This window comes from Bufo gargarizans, chromosome 6, assembly GCF_014858855.1.
Source record: "Bufo gargarizans isolate SCDJY-AF-19 chromosome 6, ASM1485885v1, whole genome shotgun sequence".
In the NCBI taxonomy this organism is placed as follows: Eukaryota; Metazoa; Chordata; class Amphibia; order Anura; family Bufonidae; genus Bufo; species Bufo gargarizans.
In genome coordinates this window covers 29,165,648-29,179,339 of record NC_058085.1, presented here as the reverse complement: position 1 = coordinate 29,179,339, position 13,692 = coordinate 29,165,648, and the positions used below count along the sequence as shown (strand labels likewise).

Below are 13,692 nucleotides of genomic sequence, written 5' to 3'. Positions count from 1 at the left end.
GCAAACTGCCACCAATGATGGGGGGGAGGAGGGGGACCCTGTGGCCACTGCCACCAGTGATTAATACTGGGGAGGGAGGGGGGGGGGGTTTGCGTTACCAGAGGGGGCAGATCAGAGGCGGGGGGGAGGCAGATCAGAGGCTGGGGGGGAGGCAGATCAGAGGCTGGGAGGGCACATGAGAGGCTGCCGCCATGGTCAGCTGCATGCTGTTGTGTGCACTATGCACAGGGCAGCAGGGAGAGTGTAAAGTCCTATTCACCCTAATAGAGCTCTATTAGGGTGAATATGACAAGAGTTCTAGCCCTTAAGGAGGCCAATAGTTAATAAATAAAAAGTAAAATAAAAGTTTAAACACACCCCCCCCCCCCCCCCAATATAGAAAACAATATATTGCATATCGCACATGCTTAAAATTATATCGCAATATAGATTTTAGGCCATATCGCCCACCCCTAGTCCCAGTGCGTGCTGGGATGAAGACGGTCTCGGACTCCATGTGTCTGCGGCTGCGCCCTCCTCACTAGTGCCAGTGCCATTAGGTAATTTAAGTTAACAGCACTTAAGGCACACCAGGGGGGAATCAGGGGCACTAAGTCACTGTAAATTGATATTGAAATGAAAGGCAGATGGAGAGAGAGTGGTTAATGGAGGCTGCAGGCACCACCTTGGCATGTATAAAGTTATTGGTTTAGAGAGGGGTTAATGAAGGCACCTCCAAGGTGCTTTCATTAACCTCTTCAAACCAATAACTTTATACATGCCTATTGGGTTTGGAGGGGTTAATGGAAGCACCTTGGCATTAGGCATGTATAAAGTTATTAACCCCTTCAAACCAATAACTTTATACATGCCTAATGCCAAGGTGCTTCCATTAACCCCTCCAAACCCAATGGGCATGTATAAAGTTATTGGTTTGGAGGGGTTAATGGAAGCACCTTGGCATTAGGCATGTATAAAGTTATTGGTTTGAAGGGGTTAATAACTTTATACATGCCTAATGCCAAGGTGCTTCCATTAACCCCTCCAAACCAATAACTTTATACATGCCAAGGTGCTTCCATTAACCCCTCCAAACCAATAACTTTATACATACCTAATGCCAAGGTGTTTCCATTAACCCCTTCAAACCAATAACTTTATACATGCCTAATTACGTACGTTATTTTAAGTAGCTTTTTCTTATTAGATTACTCGATGAATCGAGAAATATAATCGATAGAATACTCGATTACAAAAATATTCGTTTACTGCAGCCCTAGCACGCAGACTAATTTCCATTTTTTGTGGACACATTGAAATTAATCGTTTCGCATACGGGCTGCAAAAAAACACGCACAGGAAAAAAAAATACATAATACAGGGGTGTGGAAATTTTTAAAAAAACTACTTGTCGAAGGACTAAAGCGGGGTCTCAATCTACTTGTCCCTCATGACAATCTGCTTGTCCTGATACAAAAAGTAATTTTAAATCAAAACCATATTTAAGTGAATCCCTTTAATGTGCATGCCATACTGGGCCAGTGAATCCCTTTAATGTACATGCCATACTGGGCCAGTGAATCCCTTTAATGTACATGCCATACTGGGCCAGTGAATCCCTTTAATGTGCATGCCATACTGGGCCAGTGAATCCCTTTAATGTGCATGCCATACTGGGCCAGTGAATCCCTTTAATGTGCATGCCATACTGGGCCAGTGAATCCCTTTAATGTACATGCCATACTGGGCCAGTGAATCCCTTTAATGTACATGCCATACTGGGCCAGTGAATCCCCTTGATGTACATGCCAGTATGGGGAAGTCCCCCCTATTCATGGAGGGTGAGTGGCTGGAAGTTGGAACCTGGCAGCACTCCTATTGACACTTCAATGCCAGGGAGAAGAAGCAGAGCGGCAGCCTGACAGCAGAGCATAGCTGACCCAGAGCAGTCACCACACACTACCTGCTGGGCTATCTATCACGGCACGGGCTGCCACCATGTCAGGAGCTCCTACTACAGCCGCTGACTAACGTGTGCCTCCGCTGGGAGCTGACTTCCGGCCCGTGGCGCCCGACTTCCGGCCTGCACAGGAGCGCTGATAACTAGTGATGGGAAGTTAGGATCTTTTAGGTGAATCGGTTCATTTGAATCAGCTCATTCAAATGAACCGATTCATGAATCGGATCTTCGGTTCACTTGGTGAGTCAGACTGCTGAGCTGACTCGCAAGTGAACCGCAGACTCTAGGTGCCGGTGCGCATGCGCAGATGCTATACACATTCGATTCACTTGCTGCTGCTGACTCAGTGCAGTCGGCTCTTCAGCTCTCTGAACTCTGATTAGTATTGAGTGAGTCAGGAAGAGTGATTTATTATAGTAAAGGGAAGCTGAGGCTGACGCCGGACAGGAGGACAATAGACTTATGGCGTAAAGCAAAATGGAAGGCTTTAAAAGGCATTCCATTTGCTTTCCGTCCTAATAGAAGTCTATGCAAATCAAAATGGATCCGTCTGGGTCCCGTTATGCAAGACGGAAAACTAAGTCCTGTCGACACGACAGGACCCAGACGGATCTGTTATGATTTCCATAGACTTTTACGATGACTGAAAGCAAAACGGAATGCCTCTTAAAGGTTTCCGTTTTGCATTCCATTTTATGGATTACGTTATTTTCTGTTATAACCCTTTTATAACGGAAAGCCATAACGGAATCCATAAAGGTGATGTGAACCCACCCTTAGTTATATAGCTACTGAATTAGATACCTTTAACATATATATCTCCTGAGAAGCCAATTTGATTCTAAAGGGTTAATTTAATTCAACCTGTAATCTAAACACTGTTTCATCTGTCCCTTCTCTTATCTCTCTGCTCCTTTCCCTTAATCTTATCACTGCTGCAACAAAAGAAGCCAGACAGCCTCAGCCTCAGTGTAATGTAACCTGTTCTAGTGACTCACGGCTCTTTTAACTCAATGAATCGATTGAGTCACAAACTAAGTCGGATCTTTAGATTCTTTTAACTTGTGACTCATTCGATTCATTTCTATTCTTAGACTCCCTGCACTTGTGTGACTCAGACAGAGCTGCTAGTGCTTTCCCCGCCCCCTCAGCTCTGGTCGGTGATTGGTTGGTGGGCGGGGAGGGGTGGGGCTGGCAGAACCCAGCTTCCACTCTAAGATCATATTACGCTCCTCCCCGTCCCTCCCTCAGGCTCCTCCCTGCTGCCAGCCTCTGTGTGACTGAGCTGAGCCGTTTCAAACGGATCGGATCAGTCAAATTCGATTCGTTCATGGACCGGACGATTCGTTCATGAACCGGACATCACTACAAAACACTGCGGTAAGCAGCCCGGACTTGCTGCACCGGGCTGTGTATTAGAGGAAAACACGGCACAACCCTAGCCCTGCTACTTGCCCGCAGGGCTAAGCTGCCTGCACAAACTACCTGCCCGGCACCCGGAACTGCATGTCCCGGGCGTCGGGGGATAGGAATTCCACACCCCTGTAATATATAAACCAAAATGAACAGAAGGAACTAACAGAAAGGAAAAAGAACGATGGAGGACTCTGCTGCTGATCCCTGTGTATATATACTAATTGATCTCTCCGTGGATGTGCTGCTAAATCTTTAATCAAGCACTGCTCTTGATTATCAAAGGACAGCTGTGACTTACTGGCCGGGGAACTGTGTACTAAGGAGGTCGGTGAAGATTCTGAGCGCACAGCGTCTCCCTTGGTGCCTCTCTGCTGCATGCTGCTGCCGCCATCTTGATTGCTGCAGGGAGCCGACATGAAGGCTTCTATTTTATTTGGCATCGATTCTTTCCTTCTGGTTCGGCCCATTTTGTGCAGTTAAGCAAGTTGTGCACTGAAAGGCCCTGTGGACTATGGTACAGAGTGAATCTTTGGATTCAGGAGTGCTTTTTGCAGTGTTAGCTAGCGGTACCCATTGGATCTAACTTAGACTTCATGCACACGGCCATTGTCCAGCCGTGGCTGTATTGCAGCCCGCAAACGGCATGTCCGCAATATGCGGGCACCGGCCTTGTGCTCCCCGCATCACGGATGCAGACCCATTCGGTCCGCAAAATGGAGCTGCGGTGCAGACAAGAGGCATGGAACCCCACGGAAGCACTACAGAAGCACCTGAAGCATGGAACCCCACGGAAGCAACGGCCACCGCACGGATGTTACCCATGCATTGGGGACCGGAAATTGTGGTCCCCAATGCAAGGAACGGCCGCACAACAGCCGTGTGCATGAGGCCTTACTGAGCGTCCGCTTAGCTTCTCATCCGGGCCTGCCTCGTTAGATTGCCTGTTGAGACCGAGTCTGATGCATAGTAAAGTCTTTGTATATAATAACAGGTTAAGTATGAATGGAGAAGTAGGTGAATTAGATAAACGCAGCGATATGTTAGACCGCCTGTTGAGACTAAATCTGATGCACAGTAAGTCTATGTATATAATAGATTAAGTATGAATGGCGCAGCCGGTGAATAACACGGTGATATATTACAACTCCCTTTAATACTGAGTCTGACGCACAGTAAAAAAAAAATATAATAATTTTATATATATATATATATATATATATATTAGATTAAGTATTAATGATGCAGCAGGTGAAGAAGATAAATGCGGCAAATATGGTCTGATGCACAGTATGTCTATGTATAAAGGAACAGATTAAGTATGAATGATCTCCCTGCACGCTCCCATATTCTTTAACTGTTTGTAGTAACACTGTCCCTTGCGCATTTGCACTTTTTTTTTATTTTTTATATACAATCTTTATTATGTATTGTCTTACGACGTACAAAACATTGTACACATTTAACATTACAACAAGTACATATTTACCCCCCTCCCAATTTCCCTTTTATTTGCTACAAAAAAACAAACAGAAACTTGAATAATCCCTCCCCGCGTTCTCTCACTCCCCATCTCCCGGGGTCCCAGCCCCCAGAAGAAAGAGTACCCAAAAAAGGAAAGAACAAAACATAACCAAGAGAAGCTTACAATAACCATAACTTCCATAGTTTTGCAAATCTATTTTTCTTTTGGATATTTACCAAATGGGATTCTTCTCTGGTTAATACACTTTTTGTGCGTCTCTCCCATTCCTTAATCGAGGGGGTAGTCTTGCTTCCCCAATGTCTCATAATACATTTCCTAGCCTGAAAGAGGAACTTGGATGTAATTTCTTGATGTTGGAGGGTATCCCTTTTGTCCATCACTCCCAATACACAAATCTCGAATTAATTGGGTATTATAAACTGATGAAATTGTTCTATTTTGTCCCTAACCTGTCCCCAGAATTCCTGAGTCCTTCTACATGTCCAGAGTATATGGACATCGTCCACTCCTATTTCCCCACATTTTAAACAGCTAAATACTTTAGGTTTATAACATTTCATATGTTTACCAGGGGAGTAATAGAGGCGGTTTAGTATATAAAATTGGGTAATCCTTTGTGAAAAATTCTTTGAAACCCTATTTTTTTGCTGTATTGCTGATACCCAGAACTCTTCTTGCTGGGGGTTTATCACCTCCCTCCACTTATACATTAGGCTGGATATTGCTTTTCCCTTGGTCTTTTGGTGTAACAAACATTCATATATTTTTGACACTAACTTCCCCTTTACCGTTAATCTGGATATATTAAGCAGCGGCTGCAGAAGGGTCTCTATTTGTGTAGTTTTTCCTACCAGCCTACGTATTGCACATTTTAGCTGTAGATAGAAAAGCTCCCTTCTCAGTTGCCCACTTTATAGTCCTTTTTAAGGTCTTCATATGTTATTATATCACCTTGTTTCTATATTTGCCCCAATTTATAGACTCCATGTTTCCATCACACTATCTTTCTTGAATCGTTCCACATTATCAATAATCTTGAAATTAGTATTTCTTTATATTGGGCATAGACTTCAAACAGGATGCCATCTATTCCTGGAGATTTATTTTTCGTAATGGTAGATAGTGTTTGATCCACCTCCAGGGCGTTCAAGGGGGCCTCTAGCTTCTTACTTTGCTCTACTGTTAGCATGGAAATAGTTATTGACTCCAAAAATTGTTGAATTTGCTCCGGATTCTTATTTATCTTAGTATTATATATGTCTTTGAAATATTCTTGGATCAGTTCTATTTTCGCCACTTGTTCAGTGGTTTTGTTTCCTGCTTTATCTAACAGGCAATGTATATAATTATTTTTCCTTATCTGTGTCGCTACTAGGGCCGCTAACTTTTTGCCCGGTATATGCGCATTGATATAATTATCCCTCACGTAGTTCTCTGTTGTTCTACCATTAAGAGTCGCTCATCTTCCAATTTTGAAACTTTCTCTATCCATACCTCATAATTACTTTCTGTAGGATTCTTAATATAATTGTCCTCATACTTTTCCACCTCTTGTTGCAATTTAGTTATTTTTTTCCCTTATCTCTTTCTTGTATATTGCTGTGTACTTTATAAAAATCCCTCTCATATAGGCCTTCGCAGCCTCTCAAACTATATTTACTGATGCTGTATCATCGTTCAGTTCAACAAATTCCCCTAGCTCTTTTAAGATCTTATCGTGTATCCCCATTATGTTTATCCACCCTATATTTATGTGCATCCTCATAGATTTTTTTGTGTTTATAATAATTGGGTTATGGTCAGAAATCCCGTGTTGACTATATTTAACCCCTTCAATTTCCAATACTCCTCTATTATTTGTGAAAACGAAGTCAATCCGTGATAATCTCCTATGTGTCTTTGAAAAGCATTAATATTTTTTAAATTTAGGATGTAATACCCTCCAAACATCTATCCAGCCCATTTCTTCCGTAATACTTTTTAGTTTAGAACCCGTGCAAACATTTTGAACCTTACCAACTGTCATGGAACCATGAACCAGACGTACAACAAGAGATGAGTGGAAATAAGAAGGCTTTATTGAAAATAAAGCTGTAAGGCAAAAGTCCAAACGGATGGCTAAACCGAAGCAGGGTCTTGCGAAACCAGAGATCAGGAACCAGAAGGGTAGTCAGATGAAGCCAGGATCAGGAACCAACAGGGTAGTCAGACGAAGCCAGGATCAGGAATCAGCAGGGTAGTCAGACGAAGCCAGGATCAGGAACCAGAAGCAGCAGCAGTCTTAGAAGCATGTGAGCACAGGAGGACCAAGCAGGGAACTGAAGCCACAGACCTCCTATATATATGAGCTAGGCATCCAGCTCCTCCCAGTGGGAAGGAGGAGCCGCAGGGTGGGAGGCTACAAGAAACCCAGAAACCAAGATGGCCGCCAGCACATGTCAAACGAAGGAGAACAGCAAGGAGGTAAGACCATGACACCAACCCTGCATCTATCTAATTTACTATCCATAATATTATTGAAATCCCCCATAATTAGAAGTGTTTTTTCTCCTACCTTAAGCAGAAAGTCATACATTTTTAGTAGGACTTCAATTTTAAAAGGTGGTGGTATATATACGTTAGCTATTATCCATGGTCTTCCTTCCAGAAAACAATCGATCAAGACATATCGGCCCTCCTGATCTTTAACTATTTCCCTTATTTTAATATCAATATCCTGGTGTATCAAAATACTAACAACTCTTGCGTATGATGAATAAACTGAGTGGAAAGTGTGCTGCCCCTTTATCGTTTCACTTGTCAAGTGCGTCTCCTGTAAACAGATTATGGCAGGTAAAAATTTGCACTTTATTCATTTATTTTACACACTTTTATAGCGCTGCTATACAGACATTAGGATCAAGCTGTCCACAATAACTACCATAGCGGCAGACCATACGACTGCTATGGGGTCTAAGGCAAGAGGGGGCCCAGTTTTAGTTGGGCTAATCTCTTCTTCTACTGGAAGTAAAAACTTAGTCAGCTAAAGGAACAACTTTTAGCAAATGAGGCAGTGGAAAAATGGCTCAAGGGTAATTGAAAATGGTTTAGGCAGAAACCCTTCTGTCCTTGCAATAGGGCCCTTACTTCTCTATGTATGCCACTGCCAATGGGGCTCACAATCTAATCTTCCTATCAGTATGTCTTTGGAGTCTGGAAAAAAACTGGAGAACCCTGAGGAAACCCACACAAACACGCAGAGAACATACAAACATTTATATGTTGTCCATGGTTGGATTTGAAACCTAGGACCTCAGCTCTAACCACTGAGCCACCGTTCTGCCCACTTCTCACATCTCTCCCTATGCTCAGCTAACAGGGCAATGGCGGAGACCGTGCGGTATGAAGCTTTTATAGTGCTGTGACATCACAGGGGATGACTATCTGTGAATTGGCTGTCTGCCTGGCATTATGGGAGATCCCGCGTTCCCGGGCTTCTAACTTTCACTTTGTAAAACGTGCAGGCATCATATTAAGGAAAAATACTATTCGTGACCATGAAGTGCAAAAAAATTCAGAACTCGTTGCAAATAAAAATTTTCGGAAACTTTGAATCAAATTCCATTTTGGATGCTTCGATTCGCTCAACACTAATGTGTATATATGAATTGCAAAGCACTTAATTTAAATCCATGAAAAAATGAAGATGTTAGGCGCTGTGGGCCATGCAGTTTGTTTACTTGAGAGTGACAGGACTGAGATTTGGAGAGACAGTGGTGTGCACAGTGTCCTAGTTGCAGTGATGATTATGATGTTTGGGTCACAGGATTATTGCTATATATTAGTTTGTGTAATGGGGAAGGCTGCAGGATAAGACTATATTCACACAACAGTAAAAAACGGCTATTGCACAACTATTTTTAGAATGAATTAAAGTCAATGAAGCTATTCACAATTGGACCCTTTTTAATGCCCATTAGAACGGAGTGCACTCTTGTAACGATCGTTTAAAATGGGTACAGTAATGAAAAATGGCTTTTTAAGGGTTAAAATTTGTGATAAGCGAAGCAAGCTTCGGAAGCTACATCTGAAATCGCTTCGCTCAAAACTTCGGATTGATACTTGAATTTTGCGCCATGCCTTGTACTTTCTGTGGATTTTTTTATATAGAAATAGTATTTTTATGGTATGTTATTCATCAATAATAAAATGTGTTTTATTCTTGGCAGATGACTGTACCAGGAACTCCGAGAAACATCTGGTATATTCACATTTTAAAGTAGATGATTGTGGTATCACACAAGATACATATGAAGAGCATGCCAACATCCAAGATATATCATCATCCAATCAAAGCAACAATACATCATTTGATCCTTTTAAAAAGCTCCAATCTTCTGATTCAAGAAGAGGTGTTAAACATGAAACAGCTCATATAAGAGAGAAGCCATTTTCTTGTTTGGAATGTGGGAAATGTTTTTACCATAAATCAAATCTTGTTATGCATCAGAGAAGTCACACAGGGAAGTATCCATTTTCATGTTCAGAATGTAGGAAATGTTTTCACCACAAATCATCTCTTGATACACATCAGAGAATTCACACAGGGGAGAAGCCATTTTCATGTTCTGAATGTGGTAAAGGTTTTAAGCAGAAATCAGCTCTTGTTACACATCAGAGAATTCACACAGGGGAGAAGCCATTTTCATGTTCAAAATGTGGGAAATGCTTTAAGCATAAATCAGCTATTGTTGCACATCAGAGAGTTCACATAGGGGAGAAGCCATTTTCATGTTTAGAATGTGGGAAATGTTTTTACCAGAATTCTGACCTGGTTATTCATCAGAGAATTCACACAGGGGAGAAGCCATTTTCATGTTCAGAATGTGGGAAATGTTTTCACTCTAATTCATCTCTTCTTACACATCAGAGAATTCACATAGGAGAGAAGCCATTTTCGTGTTCAGAATGTGGGAAATGTTTTCACCAGAATTCAGATCTTGTTATTCATCAAAGAGTTCACACTGGAGAGAAACCATTTTCATGTCCAGAATGTGGGAAATGTTTTCACTGTAATTCAAATCTTCTTAAACATCAGATAATTCACAGAGTTGAGAAGCCATTTTCATGTTCAGAATGTGGAAAATGTTTTCACCGTAATTCATATCTTGTTAAACATCAGAGAATTCACACAGGGGAGAAGCCATTTTCATGCTCAGAATGTGGGAAATCTTTTTGCCAGAATTCAGATCTTGTTGTTCATCAAAGAATTCACACTGGGGAGAAGCCATTTTCATGTTCAGAATGTGGGAAATGTTTTCACAAGAAATCATATCTTGTTAATCATCAGAGAAATCACACCGGGGAGAAGCCATTTTCATGTTCGGAATGTGGGAAATGTTTTAACCAGAAATCGGACCTTGTTAATCATCAGAGAATTCACACAGGGGAGAAGCCATTTTCATGTTCAGAATGTGGGAAATGTTTTCACAAGAAATCACATCTTGTTAATCATCAGAGAAGTCACATAGGGGAGAAGCCATTTTCATGTTCAGACTGTGGGAAATGCTTTAAACACAAATCAACTCTTATTGTACATCAGAGAATTCACACAGGGGAGAAGCCGTATTCATGTTTAGAATGTGGTAAAAGTTTTAAGCATAAATCAGCTCTTGTTGTACATCAGAGAATTCACACAGGAGAGAAGCCATTATCATGTTCAGAATGTGGGAAATGTTTTAAGAAAAAATCAGCTCTTGTTGCACATCAAAAAACTCACACAGAAAAGAAGCCATCTTTATACTTAGCCCATTAGTGACCACCAGGGGCGTATATAGAAATCACTGGGCCCCATAGCAAGAATCTGAATTGGGCCCCCTAAACCCGCCTACTCCCCACCCCTGCCCCATCCCACCTTCTATCCTGGCTCCTCCCCTGCAACACCCCTATTTGCCAATAAAATCATTTCTCTTACCCCAAAAAAGTGATCAGAAAGTCACACACACTCTAAAATGGTATTAATAAAAACTACAGTTCATTCCACCAAAAATTAGACCCCACACGGCTCAGTAGATATAACTATAAAATTAAGTTATGGATGTCAGAATATGGTGATGTAATAAAGTAAATACTTTTTTTTTTTCAATGTTTTAATTAATTTTTACACTATTTAGAAATAAAAAAACCTATATATGTGGTATCATTTTAATTGTACTGACCCAGAGAATGAAGGACACATTTCGTTTTTTCAACAAAGGCAATGCTGCAGGAACAAAACCCGTAAAACGGTGGGGATTTTTTTTTCTTCTAAAATTCGACCCTATTTGGATTTTTTTTGCCCGCTTCCCACTACATTGGATGCCATATTAAAGTAAAAATTCTCCCGCAAAAAACACGCCCTTCATACATCTATGTGAACGGAAAAATAAAAAAGTTGTGTTTCTTGGAAGATAGGGAAGGAAAAAGCAAAAGCAAAAACAAAAAAAACTCCGGTATACTAAGGGTTAAAGGGGCTATCTAACCCCTATTATGCCCCCCAAAATGCCCAGACACCGCATATAAATAAAACTTATGTCCAATGGGGGGGGTGCTATTGATTGCCCCCCATGTCGCTGGATGTTTTCATCTGCGTGACGGAGGCAGTGGCTGTTGTGTGGGCATCAGGAGCAATGCGGGTGCCGGGAAATAAGGTAAATAAGGTGCCCGGGCATTTTGGGGGGCATTATAGGGGTTGGATAACCCCTTTAACTCCTTGCTGCTGATGCCACCAATCATATCATCCCCCCCTGCAAAGTGACTGATAAGCTGGGGGGGCCCTGTAGGCTTATAGAGGACTCAGGAGTACATTGTGCTTACCCCCCTCCCCCGGAGGGAGGAGTAGGAGGAAAGCACACTGTCCTCTATGAGCATACAGGGTGCCCCCCCAAACACCACTGCTTGCTGCTGCCCTTCTCCCCATCAGGAATACTTCCTATATCCAACCAACCATATATTAACTTTTTATGAAGTCTGCTGGGGGGGGGGGGGGGGATGCACTCACTGGTTGATGACTTGAAGTTGAACTGATGGCGGGCAGCACGTGAGGGCAGAGAACTGCCACGCCGGGTGCACGCCTCTGTGTGTGCTTCAGCGGCGCCTGCTCCTGCTGCCTGCCAGCGATACACTGGCCAATCAGCAGCACGATCTTTGCGCTGCTAAAAACTGATTGGCCAGTGTGAAATGCAGCAGAAACAGGAATAGGGAGCCCGCAGCCCGGATCAGATGGAGCGGAGAACAGACAGGGAGGGAGCCAGGAGGGGTCGTGTGCGCGTCAACCAAGGTGCGTGGGGTGGGGGCGCGGACGGTTTATGCCGGAGGCCGGGAAAACACAAGTGGACGGGCCACCTCAATGCCCGAATTAACTGTAGTCTCTTGTGCAGCAAAAATGACTTGGACGTAGGGGGGGAGGGGCCTTCCATGTGCTCTGTGCCCCCCTGTGCCGCGGGCCCCATAGCAACTGCATGGTCTGCCTATATTGGCAGTACGCCACTGATGACCACCCTCTTTTTTTTTTTTTTTTTTTACAGGGAGATAAAACAGTACCTTGCTTTCAGCTACCAGAGGTAGATCTTTTCGGTAGAAAGATCTACCGATTCCAGGCTCAGTCTGTTCTACCCCTATAAGTATTTGTAACATTAAAAAGAAATGGGCATTACATCAAATATTGGCTTGTCAGGAAACCGTCAGCTCTGGTCTTACTGGGCACATTTCATCAGTAATGTGCAAGTTCTCTCAAAAAGTGACCCAGGATAGGATTGCCTAATTACATAGAAGCCATTACTCGCCCTCGTAAGGCCCCTTTCTAGCAAGCGATCATAAATCAATATAATGCTATGCGATCCATCAGTGCTGGGAGGTCAGGACGGGTGCTCTTGCTGTCCAATGCATGGAACTCTCTAGTTTTAAAGGGACCTAAAGGTATATCATCTTAATCTGTACACCCTGACCAAAATGTAGCTGTAGATAAACCCCTGCCACCCCTGTATTTGTAGAAGTCATGTGGTTCACTTATCTCACATGAATTTAACAGTGGGTGAATGCTTGGTTATTTTTTATTGTATGTCCTACCAGCTCTGGATTGTTTGGCTTTATAATTGAAGACTTGATATACAATATATTCATTGGATATAAAGAATTTTTTTATCATTTTGTTTCCTATGACTATTTTCATTCCTATTGTCAATATGTTTTATTTGGAGGATCTCTAATATTCAGGCTGTTCCATGGGCGCAGTTACAGTTTTGTTTGGGTTTTTAATCGATGTCTCAGACCTGACAATACTTCTACAGTTAATGAAAATACCTCGAATGGGGGGGGGGGGGGGGGGTAGTGATCCTTTACTGTTTCTATGGATGGTTTTGGACTCTGCCCCTTAATATATTCTGTCGGTGATTGCTTGTTTTGTGCACATAGTGGTTTCTACCTTTCCAGGCAGGGCTGTTATGGTGCAGAAGAATCACTTGTCACATTTGGATGCCCCAGTTACAGTGATGTGTAACTGTCCAATAGGCCAAAATATATTTTAAAAGTCTCAAGATATATAATAAAATAGGAAAAAACTGTCCATACCTGCCGAAACCGTTGGCATAGTCAATTTCACATAAAAAATAAAAAAAAAATAAAATAATTATCAAAATAAGGAACCAATTTTTAACCATTTATTTGTTCTCAATTTGCATATTTAACCCCTTCAAGCAACAGCCTGTTTGGACCAAATGTCAGAGTCCCAGTTTTCAAATCTGACACGTGTCACTTTATGTGGTAATAACTTTGGAACACTTTTACTTATCCAAGCCATTCTGAGATTGTTTTCTCGTGACACATTACACTTTATGTT

The 13,692-nt window shown here is 42.3% G+C and overlaps 1 protein-coding gene across 1 annotated transcript in view; it reads left to right on the top strand.

Annotated features, from left to right (window-relative positions):
• The window catches only part of LOC122941914 (gastrula zinc finger protein XlCGF26.1-like), a 29,699-nt gene extending 16,594 nt beyond the window's left edge, over window positions 1–13,105 (top strand). The window contains exon 3 of the mRNA XM_044299411.1: window positions 9,047–13,105. Coding sequence (XP_044155346.1) covers window positions 9,047–10,632 — 1,586 coding nt within the window. The 3' untranslated portion in view covers window positions 10,633–13,105. The remainder of the gene's footprint in view (window positions 1–9,046) is intronic.
• The last annotated feature ends 587 nt before the right edge of the window (window positions 13,106–13,692 follow it).